The sequence below is a fragment of the Vespula vulgaris genome, chromosome 7 (genome assembly GCF_905475345.1).
Source record: "Vespula vulgaris chromosome 7, iyVesVulg1.1, whole genome shotgun sequence".
Lineage (NCBI taxonomy): Eukaryota > Metazoa > Arthropoda > Insecta > Hymenoptera > Vespidae > Vespula > Vespula vulgaris.
The window spans coordinates 1,229,150-1,251,946 of record NC_066592.1 but is presented as its reverse complement, the minus strand read 5'-3'; the positions used below and the strand labels follow the sequence as shown (position 1 = coordinate 1,251,946).

Below are 22,797 nucleotides of genomic sequence, written 5' to 3'. Positions count from 1 at the left end.
TTCCATTCGACTTCACGCCAGCTATATCTTTCGAAAGATAATATTCGAAGCTGATATAGTGAATATTTCTATTAAATATTTTCGCGGCGGGTTTCACAATTTTCATTTCAAATGATCCAAAAGATTCGTATTAATTCTATATCTCCGTTGTCGATTTTATCCTTTATTAAATAAACATTATCGCGAAAAGGAAGTTATCATATTTCAACGTTTTGCTTGTCTCTTTTCAAAAATCATATAATATGCAGCGCATCCAGATTCACGTAATAAAATTACTTTTTGTAATAAATCAATCTTAATTCGATCCGACAAAAGCGTAATATGTTTGATAAAATATGTAAAAAGTAAAAAATATAAAAAAAAAGAAGATTCGACGTAACGGCTCGTGAATTATTCCACCGCCGATAATTAATTCGAGTCGAGAAATGAAGATTTTAAAAGGTTACAAACAGGAAGAAAATCGACGCCAGAAGTCGGCGGAATTCGTGTAAATGGCGATGCGAATAAAACCGCTTTAGGATTGTTTTGCAGTTGCCAGGGTAACTAAATTTTCGTCGTTTTGCACTTGCTCTCGAGGTAACTAAATTTTGGTCGTTAGTGGTCGAGAGCTGGTAACGATGCGGGCAAACCGGTGGAAACTACACGGGGAATACTTCGAAATCATACTCTTACACAGAACGTTAAGTAGACCAAAATGGTGAGTACGTTTGCAGAAACTGATTTCTTATTCGTTTTTTAAACGTATTTTAAACGATGATTCAGTTCATAAAAAATATCTATGTATATATAGAAATAAAATTTCATATATACATATATATATTTTTATTTATCAATTTGCGATAGTTAAAACGATCGAAAGACGAATTACGGAAAGATAGGCACGTTATGTGGGTACCATGAAGTCAATAAAACTATTTCCAGTAGCAATCTTCTCTCTCTTTCTCTCTCCCACTCTCTCTTTTCTCTCTCGTCCCCGTTCTCTCTCTCTTCTCTCTCTTACTCTCTCTCTCTCTCTCTCTCTTATACGAGAACGTTTACTCGGCCACTCGCGGTGAATGTTGCTAACTTTGTGGTTAAGCGGGTAGAAACCTCGTCAAAGTGCTTTCCATCGTTACATCGTACCTTTTAACGAGATCGGAACTACTTTTCGTGCTTGGGTTGCGTCTCGAATTCGAAGGATGTGGATCAAAACTTGTACTATTGTTTTCAATTCTATTAGGACAAAAATACAAATTCGTTTTGCCCTTACTCGGATCGATTAATTTAAGGAAACAAAAAATCCCACATGTATTAAACCTTCGATCCCGCCAATCACAAACGAAAGAATATAAAATTCTCAGCATTCAAAAAACTTTAAAAGAAGAGAAGGAAGATGAAGACGAAGAAGAGAAAGTTCGTGAAATTTTTTTTGATCTAAGGGATAAAAGAAGGGCCGAACCTTTTACGAGTTTTACGAGTGTTACGAAGCTTCTAAGTGGATAGGATGAGAATAGAGTAGGAAAAGGGCAGCGAACAGTAGTATAACGGCTTGTTTTGTCAGACGTTGGGCAGAAGTTCACAAATCACGGAAAAGCGATGGACGTTGCTGCGGTACGGTTCATCGAGAAAATCGTTTGGGAAAAGGGTGATGGTCGTACTATGTCTGGCAAACCGACCACCCTGACGGACTTTCACGAAAAGAGAATCGAAGGGGACAAACCGTGTTGCGGTCGAAGTAAGCGTGGGAAGGAAGTCCTGCAGGACGTTCGACTACCGGAACAAGGAAAAGAGTCTGAGAGACTAACGAAATTGTTTTATCGATCTCTCCATCCTTCTCTATTTTTCTTCTCTATCTTACTTTCTGTCCTTTTTCCAAAGTGACCCTTCAATCACCTCGTCGGATTAAAAGGACGACGAACGCCTGACTTTACGATACTTTTCTCATTTTCTTTTTCTCAGTTTCTATTCCTTCCGAATGATTCGTGAAAATAGACTCGCGAATATATTAGAACTAGAACATTCGTCGGCTTTTATCCGAGGATTTCGAATTAGGACACAATCAGAAATTATCTCTCGACTATTTTCATTTTATTTTTCATCTGATTTTTCCTTCGACGACAATAAATTATTTCTAGTTCTATGACAGATTCTTCATCGTTTTTATTTCGATACGATTATCTCTCGATTTTATCGACGAGCACCGCTTTCTTTGGATTTATTTCATTTTCATTTACATTTAGATTTATGTTTGTTCTCGAAAGAAAAACAAACTATCATATCTCTTCTCTCTCTTTCTCTTTCTCTCTCTCTCTCACACACACACACACACAAACACTCTCTTACCGCTCTTCTTCTACCTATCTCACATTTACTATCTTTCTTCTCGTTTTACCGCACGGCTGCAACGACCGCGCGAACTTTCACATGAGACAGCTTTTTCCGGGTGCGCAAGCTCGTAAGCTCGGGCACGAGCTTCCGAAAACTTTTCCCGACAAATACTTACCATGGTTTTAGTGAAATTTTCGACGGACGGGGCCCGTGAGCGATAACCTTCTCTTTCTCTCTCTCTCTCTCTCTTTTTTCTCTTCTCTTTCTCTCCCTCTCTTTCTCTTGCTCTTTCTCTCTCTCAACCTTCCTCGCGAAACTTTATTCGCCAAGGGAGTACTTCACCTAGGCGCAAAGTAAAAAGTTCATCGTAATTACAGCGAATTCGCGGTGATGTTTAAGTCGCACAGAGAAAAATTATTTTTTCTATTAGAAAGAAAGAGAAACGATGTCTGGATCGAGCTCCGCTCTAATTCCTTAGAAAATATAAGAGATGCCACTTGGCCGAGAACGAATGAAAGATTAATTAGGTATTAAGAAAGATATCCTGAATTTTCAACGAATTCAATGTAGAACGTGGAATGATTTTCCAACAATTAACATACGATTAATAACAATTATTATACCGTAGAAATGGTAATTAGCGTATAATAATCGTGCGTGTTATTTCCATAAATTATTTTTAATCAATAATGATTATACTCATGGGGAATTTATGAACAATGAAGATTTTCGAGGAAATAGCGGTTTCTAATCTGTGAAATAAAGTTCGAAAGCCATCAGCCAACCCCTTCTACTTCTTCATTCCCCGTTTCCGTTCCTTATCGCCCTTTCACGGTAACACTTTCCTCACCCTTTTGCTCCGAAATCTTCGAGAACAGCTTCGTCGTCGTCGTCGTCGTCGTCGTCATCGTCCCTTTGCAGCCGGAAGGAATCTTCGAGTTCGCTGACTGGAAGTCTCCTTTCTATCTATCTGTCTCTCTCTCTCTCTCTCTCCCTCTCTCCTTTTGGCCAAAACCAACTCGATCTTCGGCCGTGTCGTGTTTCCACGCCCACCGGCTGCGCCCAGTCAATGGCCATTGTATTTTAAACAAAGCCCTCGGCGCGAGTTCTACGGGATTTAATGAAAGAAGGATCCTCCCAAATCTCTCTCCTCTCTCTCTCTCTCATTTTCTCTTTCTATATATATATATATATATATATATATATATATATATATATATATGTATGTATGTATGTATATACGTATGTATGATGTATATATGTATGTATGTATGTCTATATATATATATATTTTATCTAGCTTTCTCATTCCTATAGATCCTTGTTGGCCAGCAAAGGAAAATGGTCGGCCGATGTCAACGCCGTCTTTCACTTCTGGCACTGATTTCTGAATTACTTAGACTCGACGATGTGGATGAGAGATGGAATATCGTTGGAATTTGTTTAACGAGGCGTGAAAATTTTCTTCTCGAACGTCGAACGCTTTCTCGTGGTTTCTCCCATAACTTCGTCGCGAACTTTCTATAGAGAAAGTTTTTATGGTTGTTCGAGCGTGATTAATATTTATTTAAACTTGAAAGAAAATGGAAGAAGAGTAAAAGATTTTTGTAAGTTTAGTTTTTAAGAAAAAAATTTATTGATCCCTCTCTCTCTCTCTCTCTCTCTCTCTCTTTCTCTCTTTGAAAGATTTGATAAGGAGTTGAACGAAAATATTGAAATTGTTTAATACGGATAACCTTTAATACTGATTGACGTGATGGTTTATCCTTACTCAATTCAAGACTCGTTTAGATTAATTATTACTAGAAAATAAACAGGTAGAACTGTCGAAATTGTTTCTTGATATTCAAGACGGTTCATGACGGAGGCAATAAGCTCACCGTCGTCATCGTACGTCAACGCTGCCACGAAGTTCTGCCAGAGAACTGGCTCGTAAAGCATTCAACCTCCCTATACAGCCCCCACTTGTGTGTTTGACATTTCGACACGACATTATTACGATACGTGCTGTCAAAACGTTTAGCCCGGTTTCGATGAGCAAACTTCTTAGTTCTAATAACAATGATATTTCACTTAATTTTAATAAACCACGCTGAAAGTTTATGAAGGTCTCAACTTGATAAACTTTGTCAAAAATTTCTATTTCGTACGTGTTGGTAACTTAGCAGAACGTCGATTAGGGTCGATAATAAAGCGTATATTCTATGTATACTGAATGTACGAAGCTACTTATCGTCCCTTCCGGAACACAATTTTCCGATAACTATGTAGCTAACACTTTTTATTATCGCACCCTCTTTCTCCTCCTCCTCCTCCTTCTTTTTCTTTTTTTCTTTTTCTTCTTCTTTTTTTCTTCTTCCTCGTGTAGTGCGATCATAAAAACTTCTTCGTTGGAACGATGGACAGAGATTAAGAACATCCTGATTTCTTCTCGCATTTAATTTATTTGTTTCGATACTTTTCATTTATTTCGCTACGAGAAGAGATAAGAGTCTACTTGCTAAAGTTCGTAGCAACTATTATTCATTAACTACTCTCGGAAGTCCATCCGGAATACTACAGAGAACTCCAGAATCAATTTATTGAATCTCGCGAGCGAACTCAATCTAACTTCCATAACGTCGAATTATGCTAGTTTATGTAGCTATATATAGGTACATACATATAGAAATAGCCTCTCTCTCTCTCTCTCTCTCTCTCTCTTTTGCTAATAGTTAAATCAAAATATATTTTAATTGAAATCAAATGCTTGAAATCCATTTGATTCGAGTTAACTAAATCGACGATTTCAAAAGTATAATAAAGTTCAGAAAATAGAAAAGATTACAATGTACCTGTTCGAAAATTTGTAACAAATGTTAAATTGTGAAAATTCGAAAAATTGAAATTTATCTGAACGAAAGAATATGAGTAAACTAATAGATAAGAGGACGATCAAGGTTTCTTTCAAATGCAGCCAAGAGAGCGATCTATTTCAAAGTATGTCTCACGGACGAGCTTCTATCGAGAAACGATAGATCGCCGAGCGTGCATCGTGGGGCACCAGCTGCACCTTCGCCGCCATTGCCGGTATCGAGCCGGCGAAGCGGATAATACGGTTTTAACGAACTATTTTCCATAATGCAAGTGAAGCATTATCAGGCCGTTCAGTTTCCTATAACCTCTCTCTTTCTCTCTCTCTCGCTTCTCTCTTCATACATACATATATATATATATATATATATATATATATATATATATATATATATATGTATATATATATATATATATATATATATATATATATAATATATGTAGATACGTATATACTCTTATACAGGAGCATCCACGTGTATTTACGGATATGAGTGTATATCTATGTAGAGAAAGATAGAAGATGAGTAGCGGAAAGCTGTTAACTTTACACCCCGATCCTCGAGAGCGGTGCTATAAATTTCTCTTCTGATTCCATAGAGAAAAAATGAGAGAGAGAGAGAAAGAGGAAGAGAGAGGAAGAGAAAGAAGGAAGACGATATTAAAGAGAAAAGGACGAAAGAAGGATGATCTGATGAGTGAGTTTGTATAATAAGAAAAGCATCGTTGAGTGATAGAGGATGCAAGAAATATAAATAATATAAAATATTATAACATAAAAGTTAAAGAGGGTGGAACACATATGACACAAAGCTCGCTTATAAGACTTGAAGTGTATGTGTGGAAAAGAGAAGGAGAGAGAGAAGGAGAGAATGATATTAAACGAGAGGGTGGAGAAGAAGAAGAAGCAAAGGGTAGCAAGCGTGCAGAAAGTGGAAATTTAATTAGCGCGACGCACTTGTCTAACGTGTCCTTATTTCTCCCCTCCATCCCTCTCACTCTCCCTTTCTCTCTCGTACTAATTTAGTCTTTCTCTATCCCTCTCTCTCTCTCTCTCTCTCTTTCATACTAGATCTGCGTCTCGTTTCCTTCTGCTTTTCCTTCCACGGTTGGTGTTTCTAGGTGGATAAAGCCCATCTTGAAACGTCATGTACCCGTTTAAGCAGTGAATTATATTCCCTATGAAATTGGAAGAGAAACGCGTGTTGAACACTCATGCGCCAATCTATTCAGAAAGAGAGAGAGAGAGAGAGAGAGAGAAATAAAATCTTCGTCTATCAAATATTAATTTTCTTTTGTTAGCTACGCGTAATTAAATTTTCTGTCAAGTTTATCATTTTATAAAGCTTCTTATTCGACTCAAATATTTTTACAAGTTTGATCCTCGAAAGAAGAGAAGGAAGACTAAGTCTCCAGGAATGAATTTTGCGAGATCGTTCTAAAACATAATGTGTGTTTGTAAAAAAAATATTTAGTTGAAAAAAATTTCTATGACATTTTTCGTTTTGATAAAATTTGTCAAATATATTTACTAAAGAGTTTGTTTTCGAATTTGTATGAAGAAACTAAAATATTTTTCGCGATATTGTGGGTGGCATCGAAATATGATGAGTAATTATTAATATGCATTGTGAAATAATTATACAATCGGCATAGAATGAGCGTTAAATAATGTACGTAGATACATTACATATATCACATATGTGTATATATATATATACATATATATACACACGTAGATACACACTTCTGTGTCAAATATCAATTCTGATGACCACGTAGCCCTATTAATGGATCGTTCTCCGTGTTTTCCATAATTCAAAAACGAGTAATTTTATATAACATTATAAATGAAATATTTCGAATCATTTTGTCGCACTTAAACGCTCGGCAAAGCAGCGTTTGTACATAATGAACGGTGGCAGGAGAAAGCATTAAAAGGTTTTACAAAATTCATGGGCATTAGCCGAGGACGATGATGAAAAAAGATTTTTTTTATTTTTCTTTTTTTTATTATTTTTTTTTTTTGAAGTTTAATCTAGAGATCGATCGCAACGACTCTGTTAGATTTGTTTAATAAAGCAAGCAACAATCGAGCTCTGTATATAAACTGGAAACACGTCAAGCGTATAATGGTTAATTAAAACCGATCGAACGACTCCATTAAAAGTTCGACCGTTTCAAAGTTGATTTTATTACGTGCTTTACGGCTTCCGAATAACTGAAATATTTACAAAGAGAGGGAGAAAGAGGAACGAAGAGAGAGAGAGAGAGAGAGAGAGGGAGAGAGAGGAGGGGAGAGAAGGAGAGGAAGAGAGAAAGAGAGAGAAAACGGGAGAACTCCGTTGAAATGGCAATGCGATAAAGACGACCGTAAACGCAACGCTTTGACGCCAATTGCGTTTCGTGCGATCGACAATTGCTGTCAGTCGAAGGATGGAAGAAACTGACCGATCATGAAATCTTTAAATTTGATGTATTTTCTTTCTCTGTTTATATTTTTGTTTTATTGATAAACTTCATGAATTGAAATCGATCCATTCTCGTTTGATTCTATTATTATTAAAGTCAGAATCGACAGCTTTCCTCTCTGATTTCTCGCCTTCCCTTTGCTTCTTCTCCTTCCAACACTTCCGCGATCGTTTTCTCGTAAAAGAAATATGCCGATACGAGTTAGTATGGAAACAAGAGGATTGACTTTACATCGATTAAAAATTAATCGCTCGATAAAGGTCCATTTCGAGGAGATGCCAAAACATCGCGATGTATATTTGATGTGAAAGGTAAAATTCGGTCGATATACACAACGCCGTGTCAATTCTATCAGACTTTATATACCCACGTTCGTGTTTTAAAATAGTTCGCTTTGAAAGTTTACTGCACAAATTACGTTCATTTAACATTTTTATGTCATGGTGTATACACCCGTCACTTGCTCATTCTCACGACCTTTTGAACGTCGACTACAGTTAGGAAGGAAAATATTCAGTATTCGAATCATAATCGATCTTCGATAATACATAAATTATTACATTCTTAGTTGCGTCATTCCATTTAATAAAAAATCAAGGACTCGAAAATTGAAAACAAACAACGTGACAACGAATATTAACGAATCTTTATAGCATCGAACAAACTTATAAGAAATCGTTTTACGAGATGAGAAAAAGATCTATTGAAAAAGAATACGCTTATAGAGAAATATTTTTTATTCCGACTGTATATGCCATATAAATGACGTAGCACGCAAGAGAAGTAAGACACATGTATGCAAATGCGTATGAAATCGATGTTAAAAAAGCCACATCATAGGGTATAGAGTAATAGAAAAAGAAAAGAGTTGAACAACGTCACTCTTGAAAGAAACGTGAAATTATGACGACATGAGGTATGACGTAAGAAAGTGCATACGATAAAAGTCGGTAGATGTGACGTCAGATAGTGTATAGTCGATCGTAACCATTGTTCTTCTGTCCTTCTTATTTATCATCCTTTTCTATCGCTTGCATCGTATAACGTAGACTAGACATTCTCTCTCTCTCTCTCTCTCTCTCTCTCTCTCTCTCTCTCTCTCTTTTTCTCTCTATTCCACCTGTTCTTCATAGAAGTTCTTCACCTTTAGATATTATTCAGATGGTAATCGCACCTTAGCAGTTCATGGAAATCGTCTAAATTGCAAATCTAGGTTATTTCGGGCTTGAAAAGTTTCTTCTTCGAAAGAGACCAAGAATCGAAACGATAGTTTCATTCCATTAACAAAGATTATCAATTATTAGATCGATCATTTTCATTCGTAATTCGAATAATTATTTGCAATATTTTTAAATAATATTTTTCTTTCGTGATACTTTTTTTTAATCCTATTATAACGATTAATAGAAATATAATTGCCACTTACCTTTAGACGAAGATGATAGTTTTTTTAGGAGTTAGAGATATGGGGATATGAATGAACGACGGGATGCAAATCGATTGTTTATTAAAGCAAAACTTTATTATAGCAATAGTGAACAATGGATAACTATTAAAGATTTTTAACATGTTCTTTCTTTTTTTTTTTTTTGATAAAAATAGCGATTGGATGTTTAGGTAGTAGGTGAATATCTAAAAGGGCCTCTTACCGTACGAAATCTTCTTTTTCGAAAATGAAAAATGTATCTACGGTGGTGTTGTCGACGATGACAGTCCGCGCGCACACTTCGATAATTAAATGGACGTCGATTAACTGTATAAGTTTCGTTTTTTATTTCATTTTCTTGATGGTATAAGGAACGGAATCTTTTCTTTTAAATATCTAATCCTAAACAGAGGACATTACTACGCACTTGAAGGAATATCAAAATGTAAAGTAAAATCGTTGTCCTATATCCTTTCAATCTTTAACTCAATTTCATTGACAAAGCAAAGCAAAGCAAAACAAAACAAAACAAAACAAGAAAAAAGAATATATCGATATTTTATTTTTAATAAAAAAATCGATACGTTTGATATAGAGAAAAAAAGAAAAGAAAAAGAAAAATGTATTTCTCTACAAATTTTTAACGACGTTCTCCTGCAAGCATCAAAGGATTTATGATATTTATATTCCCTGAAGTCGCTAATTTCTATCCTTCATCTTCGCTCTCGAGCGGATGGAGGGAGGAAAAAAGGAAAAAGAAAGAAAGATAAGAAAATGACAAGGAACGAAGAAGATTAAAAAAAAAAAAAAAACGAGTTTAAAAACATGCATATAAGTAAACGTAAGATAAATAAAAACGGATCGCTGTACGAATAGATTATTAATCTCGCGATGACCTTCGTTCGCATCAAAACAGATCGGAAGTAAATAAAAGGAAAGATACGTAAAGATACGTAAAGTTCGAGGATTTCAAACAAAAAAGCAAAGTAGGAAAGGAAAAATAAACAAGAAATAGAAGAAGAGGAAAGAAGAAAATAAAATAGGAGGAATATTTAACCGAAAGGAAATCGAGCGAGTCGCGCGAGTCATGCGTGTCTGTAATATCCTAAGTCAAGGTGATAAAGTAAAATGTAGACAACCTGTGTACGTGTCTCTCTCTCTCTCTCTTTCTCTCTCTCTCTCTCTCATTCTCTCTCTTTCATTCTCTCTTTTTTTCTCTCTTTCCGTGTAAGTATACGTGTACGTGTACGCATGTACGTTTATCCTCTTTCTCTGACAATGAGTGTTCGTGTTCGTGTCGACTGCTTCGTAAAACGAGAATCATTCTGTACGAGTTACGTAATAATACTTGTATGTTACCTCAAAAAACTGGAAACCTAAGGACAGTCGTCTTCTAGACCTAATGATATATTTTAATAAGTCGTTATCGGCTATCCTTCAAATATTCTCGATCCTCGTCTATCGCCTCCTAACGTTTAATTAGTCGTCGATCCTTTTAATCGGAATTCGTTCTTTACCTTTTCTCTTTCTTTTTTTTTTCTTTTTCCTTCATCGAATGCATACATTCAATTCAATTTATCGTCACTTTTCTCGATCATTTCCTTTACCAAAGCTTTCTCATTTTCTCTCTCTCTCTCTCTCTCTCTCTCTCTCTCTCTCTCTTTCTCTTTCTATCTCTACCTTCCATTTTCTTTCGCTCGTAAACACTATCCTTTTATAATCTAGCTTCTATTACAGGCGATCGAACGCAGAACGCGAAAGGACGAAGAATTATTTTAAAATTCGTTCGCGCAATCGATACGTATTTCTTTCGAACGTTCTCGCGAAAAGAATTCTTATTCTTAGCTCTTGTGTTTTCTTTCTATTTTTGTCCTTCCTACATACCAACGGCGATCGTTCTCTCTCTCTCTCTCTTTCTTTCTCTCCCTCTCTCTCCCTCCCTCTCTTTCTTTCTTTCTTTCTTTCTTTTCTCTTAACGATACGGTATCTCGATTATCTTACAAATAATATATCTAACAATTTTAGGTTCATCTTAGATTGCTTTCCTTGATCACTCCTCCGACGACTCTCGTTGAAAGAATTCACCCAGTACGACCGTCGAATGCTTTCGACGCTACATGAACGAGAAACGAAAGTTCAGGCAAGCAAATCTTTTTTCTTTTTTTTCTTCTCTCTCTTTCTTTATTTATTTCTTTCTTTCTCGTCCAGAGATAGAAGTCGACGAGTCGCAAAGGGTGGATTCTTTCTTTACCCTAAAGATCATGTACCTTACTATTTTTATCGGTAATATTACGTTTGCTTATTTATTTATTTTTTTTTCTTCTTTCATTACTCTTTTATAACTTTCTTTTAGACGTACGATAGTTAGGTTTTTCTTTTTTTCTGTTATTCGTCTCTCTCTTTCTCTCTATCTCTCTCTCTCTCTCTCTCTCTTTTCTCTCTTTCATACGCGCGCATACACACACATACACACACCACACACATCAGTGTATCGATCGATCCACGACGTCACGATATAGTTAATATGTATATGCACACGCATTTCTTAACACATTCGCACGACTCTCATTTTGAATTTTTTTTTCTTTTTCATTCACAGCCAACGAAAGAGTTTTTTTCGAGTTTCCATTGTTGTTGTTATTGTTATTATTGTTGTTGTATTTGTTGCTTTATCGTCATAAGAATTATTTTACATTTCGAGCATCGTGAAAAGAATTGTATCGATTAATCATAGCAAGATCATTCGTCTTCGTTGGCCTAACATTTTCTCTCTCTCTCTCTCTCTCTCTCTCTCTCTCTCTCTCTCTCTCTCTCTCTCTCACTTTCTCATACTCACTTCGTAGAATTACCCTTAAACCTTAAGTCATAATACTATTCAATACTTGTTGAAGCTCATAATAAGTACATACTTCGAGGATTAGATTATCAATTATTGTATTTAATTCTTACGGTCCTACGATTTTCGTACACTTTTTAAACATAAGTGTGTACATTCGTTCATAAACATGTATTCTCGATCTCTCTCTTTCTCTTTCGCAAAATTTTCTAAACAACGATCCCCGATCGATCCATCGATATATGATTCTTTATCATACTTTGCATTCATACGACGAGGCTGATAGGTACAAAAGGTAAGTCATCGAACCTGAATGGCAGTGCTTCGACGACATCTGTACAAGGGATTAAAATATATATATATATGTATATGAATAAAAAAAAAACTTAGGGAAATGATTACGACAATGATTGAAACCGCACATTTGATCTATCGTTTCTATCCTTCTCTAAATGATTATGAAAACACACAAAAAAAAGAAAACGAACAAAAAAAATATATAAAAATGATCGTTCTTTTTTACCATCGGAAATACAAATTTTTATTTTATATATATATATGTATGTGTGTGTGTATATATATATATAGGAACCTCCATGTAAAAGTGGGAATTAAGTAATAACTTCTTTCGGAATTTTACGAAAAATTGAAATTTGTAGAAGAGAAAGGTGTCATGACCTCCCTGCTATATCAACCATTTTTATCCATTTCAATCGTCCTCGATTAAATAAAAAAAGAATAAAAAAGCAATGAAAAATAAAAAAATAAAAAATAAAGAAATCTTTTAGATTTTCCATTTGATGACTTACAAAATATCTACGTCACGATATAATCTAATCAGAGATAAAATATTTCTAAGTTCTATTATCTGTTCTCATAAAACTGTGTTACATCCATTATGATATTAATATAAAAGATATTCTCGAGACGATTAATCGTAGACTCGAAATTTTTACAGCGTTGCGATCGTTCCAAACGAATTTACACAAAAAATCTTTCTTCCGTTTTTGACAATATATATATATATATATATATATATATATATATATATATGTGAAAAAAAAGTTGAAAGAAAAAGTAAGAAATAAAAATTAAACAAAAGAAAAATAACGAAAAGAAAAAAAAATAATAACAAAAAAGGAAGAAAGAAAGAAAAAACGAACGAAAGACAAAGGAAACAAAATAAGGCAAGAGAGAGAAAATTTTAATTACGAAGCAAAGAGCGTCCCGTATTCTATGTCGTAAAATCTACATTTTATTATTTTTGTTGTTGATGTTGTTGTTGTTGTTGTTGTTGTTTTTAAAACCTACGTAAAATGTTTACATTCGCGACTCGTAAATTTCTTCTATATGTACAAATACTTACGCGTACGCGACATATTTTTTTCTTTTCTTCAAGTATGGAGCTTACTTGGAACAAGAAGGGAGGAAGGGGCTTTGAGCTCAAGAGAAAGGGTTGGTAAAAAGAAGGCAGCCGAAAAAGCTCCTCTCGACTAGGAGGGAGCTTTCCCTCGTGCTTAGAGAGACCGAACGAACTCGCTTTTAGCACCGTGACGATAAGAACGCGCGTGGACCACTTGATCTTTCTCTCTCTTTCTCTTACTTCCCATTTGTGAATGAGAATGAAAAGGCAAGGTAGGTAACGTAGAAAGAAGAAAGAATAACGAAATCTTTTTTACGTTGGTAAAAAGAATATAGGAGCCGTGCACTTTGCAAAAATTCAATGAACAATTAACTTTTATTTTTTAATGGAAATTTTTTCCTTTTACTCTTTTTTTTTATATTTTTTTATTTATTTATTTATTATTTTTTTTTCAGTTATCCTCTTCTATCACAGATTTCATAATGATACTTTTTGAAAAAAAAGAAGAAAAAAAATTGTGTCTCCGAGGTTAGAACAATTTTTAATTTCTCTTCATTGTTTGCTTTTATTTCTCAATCATTTTTACGAGAGAGAAAGATAGAGAGAGAGAGGGGGGGGGAGGAAGGGAGGGAGAGAGAGAGAAAGAGTGTGAGAGATAAAAAGAGAGAAAGAGAGAGAGAAAGAGAGAGAGAAAGAGAGAGAGAGAGAGGGAGAAAAAATCTTTCTATCTAATCCAATCCAAATCGTCGAGACGCGAGCTCTCGCGTCCGTCCGTGCGTATTTTCTCCATAACGCGTATATATCTTATCATATATATGTATATGTAGAATATGTTTTATACGTACGCGCGTATTCCTCTCCTTTTTCTTTATATACTTGCTCCATGCACGTATATCTATGTTTGTGTACGTGTGGTACGTGTGTATATATTTACAGCGAAGCAATTACAAAAATTGTCGCGAAGGAACGAGATATACGTTACTGCCTACCGATCGTCGCGAAATATTTCATTCGCGAGTGATTCGCGAATATATACTTACACATATATATATATATTTATATACATATATATATATAAACATATATACGTATGTATGTACATACACGCGATCGCATTTGCGAAACGAGAGGGAGAAAAAATCGCGAAGACCACGGGCACCGAATAATAATTATTATAATAATATTAATAATATTAATAATAATAATAATAATAATAATAATAATAGTGGTAATAATACAAAAAAATAATAATAATAGAAGTAAAAACAAAACTATAAAAGACTACGATTTTTCGAGTTCGTTCGAAGAAGATAGGAAAAGAGAAAGGAATAAAGAGATTCGTTATCTCTTCCTCTCTCTCTCTCTTCTCTCTCTCTCTCTCTCTCTTTCTCTCTCTCTCTCTCTCATTCTCTCTCTCTCTCTCATTCTCTCTCTCTTTCTTCCCTCTCCCCTTTCTCTTCTTATTGCGTTTCGGATTTTAGTCGTTCGACAACCGAATATCTTCGTTCGAACGAAGAAACTCGAGAAATCGAAGATTTCTGAGGATCAGTAGCAAGCTAAGAGCGATACTATGGATGCTGGTGTTGTTGATGTTGATGCTGCCACTGCCTCTCGTCCCCGTGTTCGTCGCTGGACCAACGCGACCCTCTCGTGTCATCGTCAGCGCGCTCTGATATTCGTAATCTCGGCTTGATGTGTGTTCCAACGAATGGTTCTATCAGACCAAAGGAGTGCCGTATACTTCGTTCGTATGAAGATTCTGATTGCTATCATTCTGGCACGAAACACATTGCTGAAACAGGGAAAGAAAACTAGCCGATCCTCGAGAGATTGTTTGTTCGTTTATGACGCAACTTGAGGAAAATCGTTGGTATGCTTTCTTTTTCCTTTTCTTTTTGTTTTTTTTTTGTTCCTTTTTTTATATTATATAAGACACGCAAACCCGATGAAAAGATGGAATGATATTTTATTGACGAAAAAATCGATTAATACGAGCTTACTCTTATATACATATATATATGTGTTTTTTTTTTTAATCAAGTAATAGAGAAAGGTCGTTCAAATTAATTAATATATCGTAAAAAGAAGACTTACCGCTTGTCTCCGTTCCCAACTCTTCATCGCAGACTTATATTTCTCGAACTCGTGACACCAGTTCGAATAAATCTTCTGATAATCATTAGATTTAGCCGGTGCTGAACATCTGTGAGCGTCCACGGTAATATTGTAAGAGCAAAGAAGTGCACCACCGAGCCAGCAATCGTATCTGCCAGCATCCTGCTCGTTCACACCAACGATAACCAATCCCTTTTCCGAAGTCTCAATGAACTTGTCACCACCGACACCGTATTTGTAAGCTATCTGATATCGGCCCTTTTCTTTACTGTAGTGATACCATCTGACCTCCTGATTTGCCAGAACCTCTGGCATCTTCACGAAACAACCGAGATGGACCGATTGACCCCACGTCACTACGAGCTTTCGTTTACCCACGCTACTATCGCATACATCTGCCGTGCTGTTCGATACGTCTTGAAGTAATCTGAGGAGAAGAGATGAAAAAAAAAAAATATAAAAAAAAAGAAGCAAAGAAAAGAAACTCTTTCTTTGACTCTTGACGTTTCCAAGAAAGACAATTTCTAGAATATACATTTTATATCTAACTCTAACTAAAAAAAAAGGGAAACAAAATTAAATCACTATGCTAGAAAAATTCAATGAATTCGAATAACTTTGTCAACTAGTAGACTCCAATCGAAATGATTCGAAAAAAATATTTACTTGAACAGAAATACCCGATCAAAAGTGACTCTTGATTCGATACAAGAATTCATGTAAAGTAGTATGTCGGAAACGTCGTAACGTTGAATAGTAGTAGAGTGCCTAGAGAAATTTCGTGTGTTCTCCATGCTTGGACAGAAATTCAATTAAGGAACGTACCCTGGCTCGTATGGCTTGCAGGTATTGCTGTCTTTGTCCCAACCGCAATAGGGATCGTGAACGCAGCGCAAGCAGTTGTCGTATCGGCGTGTACACATTACAAGATCGATCTGCTTTATTCGATGATCCGATGCGACGTAGAGTGCCTTGTGCTCCTTAGAAATTTCCATCGCTTGAATCGGTTCTCCAGGCGTGACGTCAAACACGTCCAAGAGGATCGACTGAGACTCGCCGTTGTTGTCGATCCATTGGACGACCTTATGAACGCGGCCATCACCTGTAACACGCGTGTCAAATCCATATTAGAATTTCACTGCTATAACGAAAAACCATAAACGTCTAATTAGAACTTTTGTATAGGCCATAAGTTATATATTATTGAATATGATATTAATTGAATGTTATCTAAATTTTAATTATTTTAAATTATAACAATAATAACTTCGTTATTTTCTGTCGATCTATAGTTTCGAAAGAGGATGATTAATAATTAAGGTAGAACAAAATGAATGAGATAACAACCGTACTAGCTTATAATCCCGTTTGCTTCGATAAATAAAAAGTCATATGTTTAATCCCACAAAAGTTAATTATTTCCATACGACCGTATCTCCGACAACGACATACTTTTATCGCGCAAACGTTAATACCGTAACTACACGCAACTAACGAGACGCGTCAAAGCTTCGGCCGGTTTATTAGATAATGAAATTTGTACGAGATCCGGAGATAATCGTTAATAAGAAGATATAGAGGCTTCGAGCAATAGAATTTCCTCGAATTACGTCAAATCGATTAATACTCTTTCGTGATCGTTTTCAAAAAAAAAAAAAAAAAAAAGAAAAAGAAAAAAGAAAAACACGGTAAAGTAAGTACATTTCATTTTTATTAATTCAAACGTATCGTAAGCGATCCTTTCGATCTAATCGTAAGAAATAGAATATGATTTTAAAAATATAATAGTTTTTATTAGAAACTATATAACTTTCCGTAGCGTTAATAATTTCGTAAGAAAAATGTTCTCTTATTTCTCCCTCTTTGCTTCTCGATTAGGTTTCTTCTTTTTCCCTTTGAGATAAAACGAGAATCTTCTCGCTTCATCGGAATATCGATAAAATGAGGAAAAAAAGAGGTATAAGAGGGAGAAAGAAAAAAGAGAGATAGAGACAGAGAGAGAGAGAGAGAGAGAGAGAGAGAGAGAAAGAGAGAGAAAAGAGCTGTTTTCTTTTACTACGTAAGATGAGAGGAAAAGCACTCACTGGATCCGGCGTAGTAGACCGTGTAATCCAAATCAATGCCGACAAAGTCGATACGAAGTTTATCGACGACGAGTCGCGTGAGCATGACGTCACGCTTGTAAAAGACCGGCTTCTCGTTCTCGTGCGAGATCGCAGAGTCCATCAATGGATGAGATCTTATAAAATTGAGGACGGTATCCGGTAAAGACTCTGTGTCGTTCACACACTGTCCTGGACGTGGTTCTGGTACTTTATTTGATAGTACGGGCAACCATGCGCTGCTACTCGTTGCTTGCTCTTTAAATTTCCCGCGGAAAGCTTCCTGGATCGAGTCGATGTGGAAGGAACAAATTGCTGAACCCATCAATCCGTTCGTTGAAGTTGTAAACGTTCCATAAAAGTGTGTATCGTCGCCTGGTACTTTGTAAATGCTCTCTAAAATCACAGTAAACAATTTCGATCGGTCGATTTTTTTTTTATTTTCAGTGAATGAAAAGTATTTTTCTTTAATTTTCTTTTTTTTTTTTTTTTAATTCTAGATTAATGGAAATGAAGATGAAAATGTGTTTAATATATTTGAATTTGAAAATTTACGAGGTATTCGATAATTCGAACGAATTTTAATATATAATATTTCGTAATAATATTTATTACGAAATATCGGAATAAAACGGAAATGTCATTTAAATCTTGATTTAGAATTATTTGATAAATGGAACATAGAGAAATTTAAAGAATTAAGAAAAGCTTACGTATTTCGTTGAAGTAGAAGGGAAATTCCCCGGGTATCGAGCAATTCAGTCTGGCCTTCAGATACGTCACCCAATTCTGAGACAGTATCTTTTTTCCACCGGTATCTCTCTTGCAAACTCTGGCTACCCGCGAGTACACGCTTTTACCGCAATTTATGTACTCAACCGCGGTCTCGCGGAAAAAGAAGAACACGTAGCTACCGATGTCGTACGATCCAACGAAGTTTGGTTCTGAAAAATAAAATTAAAGTGGAACGTCGTATTAATAAAACGAACATTGTCAATAAGTAATCGTTAAATAAAAATATAAGACAATTAAATTTTTTAAACTTGACATATTCTTAACGCATTAGGATGAAACAGAAATATTGTTTAAGAAAAAAAAAAAGAAAGCAAAAGAAACATCTTTAACGAAGCAACGAATTTTATGTCGTTTTTATACGTCGTTGTCTTCATTGCTTTAACTCGTAAACTTCTCCGAAGAAACAAAAAGAAGACACAGACATATACACATACAGAAAGAGAGAAAGAGAGAGAGAGAGAGAGAGAAAGTAAAAGAGGTAAAATTATGGTTCGACAGAGACTCGTTCGTTCGTTCGTTCGTTCGGTACTTGCGAAATTCGAGAAGAGTATACGCGAGCGTGAAAACTGTAAAACGGACGTCCCAAGGATTCTAGCAAGTCGTGGGTTAACTTAACGCGCGAAACGAGACCTTTTTTCCTCCATGGTGAGAAAGAAACCGAAGAAGAAAAAGAAGAAGAGAAAGAGAAAGATAAAGAGAGTGAACGACTTTTGTAGTTTTCATTTAGCACTGGCTGGATCTTCGGGTAGCAGTTTAACGCAAGTTTAATGAGCATCCACTTGTCGTTTTACGATCCACAATCGTAAAACCGTTTAACGGTTCACTCGTTACGAGCATCGGAGTGCTAATAATTCCTTGAATTCAGACGCTCAGCCAAAAATCGAAAACCAAGTACACTATAGTGAAATGTATGTATTTCCTGCGAGCCGACATTTAAAAATGTAACCCCCCATTTATTCGCTCGGAAGATAATCTCTACCGTGCGTTTCTCGTCGAATTATATTTTCGTTAAAATTATCTCTTCTGTCTCTTTCGATCATCTGGAAATGAAGGCTGAAAATGGAATTTCGAGTTCGGTGTACACAGCTGGTAGAAAAGGATAAGAAGAGAGAAATACAGAAAGAGAAAGAGAAAGAGAGAGAGAGAGAGAGCAGGAAAGAGAGAGAGAGATGAAACTTGTAAACTTTATGAAACTGGTCCCTCGGGTGATTTCATTATTCCTCCTCTCCGTACGAAATCGAGAGCAACGTTCTCACAGAAAATGCTTTTCTCTTTCCCTATCGCTATAGCAACTGTTTCCATTCGCAGTGAAATAGATACGACACTAGTCAGACGTGAATCGTACCGTTGAAAACAGTACGCGTTTCTCTTTCTGTGATTCGTAGTTTTCTTTTATGCTCTTTCTCTTTCTATTCTCAAAAAACGTTTTGCGCCTTCGATACATCAAACTTCCAGCGTCGAAGCGTGTCAGACAATCGATTTAATCGCTGAACTGTGAGAGAGATTGCACCATCCCACCAACTCTCACACAACACTTCTCGTTCTCGTTTCACATCGCATAATGTAAAACCGAGGGAATGAGCGAAAGAATGGCAGAGAAAAGAGAGAGAGAGAAAGAGAGAGAGAGAGAGAGAGAGGGAGAGAGAAAAGGTTTGTACCAGGACGAAGAGCGATTTAAACGCAGAAAAATTCCATCCACCCCATCCAGAACCCGTCATTTTCCTCCGCCGACGAGCACGCGTTTATTTTGCATAAAGCAGGCGTTTGCCTTCGATAAACAAGCACGAGGTGTACTATGTGCACAAAGCGAATAATTAATTCGCCCGGAGAGTACCTTTTTTCTATCGGTATATTGTCCTACGTGTCGAAAATGTTTCACATTTGTGTAAAGATGCCAGATTTTTTAATTACTATTTTACTAATTGTTAACATTCTTTCGTAATAACATAATAAGCGGGTGTACTTCACAAGTCGTGCATTGGATAAACAATCGAAAGCGTTAACGAAGTAAATCTCGTTATCTTTATACACACACACACATACACATATACTCGCATTTCGTTCATCGGTACTAAAAAGGCAGCCATCTTGTGCTCAAATAATTTGCATAATTTCGATCATAAAAAGGAACAAAATACATAGCTTTATATATATATACGCCAGTCAAAGTGCATCGACCTTAAATCTTAACGAGCACCATGGAATAGGTTTAACTAAACTAGTTTGAAAGTGCAAGAAGGAGGAAGATAGGGAGAGGGAGAGAGAGAGAGAGAGAAGCAAACGTACGAGTATAATACCTACGAAGAAGGAAGTAGTCACGCGACATCGTCGAAAGCTCGTTTCGCATGCGCAAGGACGCGTGAAAGTGGACGCTCGTCGGTCAGTTATTCAGAGCTTGTTAAGGGCTCTCGTGACGTTCTCTCCCTTTATCGTATCCCTTCGGTCCTTCTCTCTCTCTCTCTCTCTCTTTCTTCCTCTCTCTCGTTTTTGCTCTCTTGCTCTCACTTCGTTGATCATATATCCATTTCAACTCTGTATCGTTCGTCAACTAATTCGAGAAACTTTTCGAAAAGCAAAGACAATGGATGCACCATTGCGAATTTCTCTTCGTGACATGTTTCGATTTTGCTCGAATTGCTAACGAGTTAATTAATAACAAAATGATTCATCGGTATAACTACTCTCCATGCTGAAACTTATTTACAAACGATTCTCTAAGTGTTAGTATTTTACAGGAATGAATATTAACATATGATGAATGATTTGAAACGAACTAGAGCGTGATAATGTTAGTTATTACTAACAATGTCTAAAAATTTGCAACTCTATTTGTATGATAAAATTCAATAGAGAATACATATAAGTACATATATCGGACTATACCTATGTATCGTTAACAATGCAGATACGATAAACAATGAACTTGTTCTATTGTAACATATGATAATATACTACAATTAATTTACTACTAGTAAACCAATTGAACCTAGCAAATGATCAATCGATCGGTGAGTAAATATCCCAAACGGACTGTTCTCCATTAGACATGAGATGGGCGTACAGAGAGATACTGCCGTCAATTGCTAATACATAGATCATTGATTAGATTATATCTTATCATATTGTTTATAACAAATTGTTAAATTCATATACACTATGTAGATAAATTTATATACGTTGAATATCTAGCGTTGGTGAATGAAAAATTATTCGTGATAATTGTTTATAACAAATTATTTATAACAAATTGTTTATAATAAATTATTTATAACAGATTATAAAATGCATATATTTATGCATATATATATATATAAATTATTTGCATTAGTCGAAAAAAATTTAATTATAAATTGTTTTTATAAAATTGTTTATAACAAATTGTTTATGATAAATTATTTATAAGAAATTATAAAATGCATATATTTATTCATATATATATATATATATATATATATATATAAATTATTTAGCATTAGTTGAAAAAAATTTAATTATAAATTGTTTTTATAAAATTGTTTATAACAAATTGTTAATTGTTATTAACAATATGATTAAAAGATAGAGAAAAATGTACACTTTAATATGGTTTTTGTTTCAAGTCTCTACGACCTTTGGTTACAGAGATATTCCAATTTAAAAAATAGATAGTTTCTGTAATAAATTGGTTATAATTTCATTGATAAATGTACATTGACACACTGACCTACATAAATTCTTGGAATTTACGCAAGCCACTCAGCTGACTAGCGTAAATACTTTTTTCGCTTATAGTACTATGAACATATGTATTATCGAATTATGAATGGCAATCTTTCGAAGGCGATATCTTTGGAACCAAAAGTCGTAGAGAGTTGAAAAAAACGTTGTTTTAAAGGGAAAATTACGCTCTTTTTAACCATGTGCTTGGATATTATCGATATAATAGAATCGATTTCGTCGATATCGATTCGTTGTAACGCATCTCATAATGATATAGATACAAATGAATTTTTTTGAGAAATAAAATCTTCTCATATCAAAATAACATTTATCTAGCGTGAAATTAATAACTATTGATTTTCACGAATATAAACAAATAAAACTACGTGAGCTATCGCTCGATAACTTATCGAATGACCGGGTAAATGAAATTAAATAACGAGCTTAGTCGACACCTTCGTAGACCGAAAATAAAGCGAGATACCTACGTAATTCCTTCATTAAAGTCAGGGGGAAAGTTATTACGTCAGGGAATATCCGCGCAAATTTTCTCTTGTTGCCATAGACGCGTAAATACATAGACATATACATAGTAGAAGGAGAGAAGTGGGAAGAGAATTTCGAAGACGCGAATTCATTCGTCTCGAGGTCCCTCTCCCTTTCCCTTCCCTCTTTCTCTCTCTTACTCTTGCATTTAATCAACGCCTTTGCTAATAGACAAACTCGATGCGGAGAATGGCTCTTGATAGCGAGCAAGGAGTCTGCGTAGGGTAGGAAAGTGAAAGAGTAAGAGAATAAGAGAGAGTAAGAGAGTGAGAGAGAGAGAGAG

At 35.4% G+C, this 22,797-nt stretch overlaps 1 protein-coding gene across 5 annotated transcripts in view; it reads right to left on the bottom strand.

Annotated features, from left to right (window-relative positions):
• Nucleotides 1-9,132: 9,132 nt before the first annotated feature.
• The window catches only part of LOC127065129 (semaphorin-2A-like), a 334,076-nt gene continuing 320,411 nt past the window's right edge, over nt 9,133-22,797 (bottom strand). For all 5 annotated transcript variants that reach the window (XM_050997063.1, XM_050997062.1, XM_050997065.1 and 2 more), the window contains 5 exons: nt 18,188-18,418; nt 17,457-17,870; nt 16,198-16,474; nt 15,352-15,799; nt 9,133-15,049 (listed from right to left, as the gene is read on the bottom strand). In XM_050997063.1, the coding sequence (XP_050853020.1) occupies nt 14,975-15,049; nt 15,352-15,799; nt 16,198-16,474; nt 17,457-17,870; nt 18,188-18,418 (1,445 nt within the window). In that variant the 3' untranslated portion in view covers nt 9,133-14,974. The remainder of the gene's footprint in view (nt 15,050-15,351; nt 15,800-16,197; nt 16,475-17,456; nt 17,871-18,187; nt 18,419-22,797) is intronic.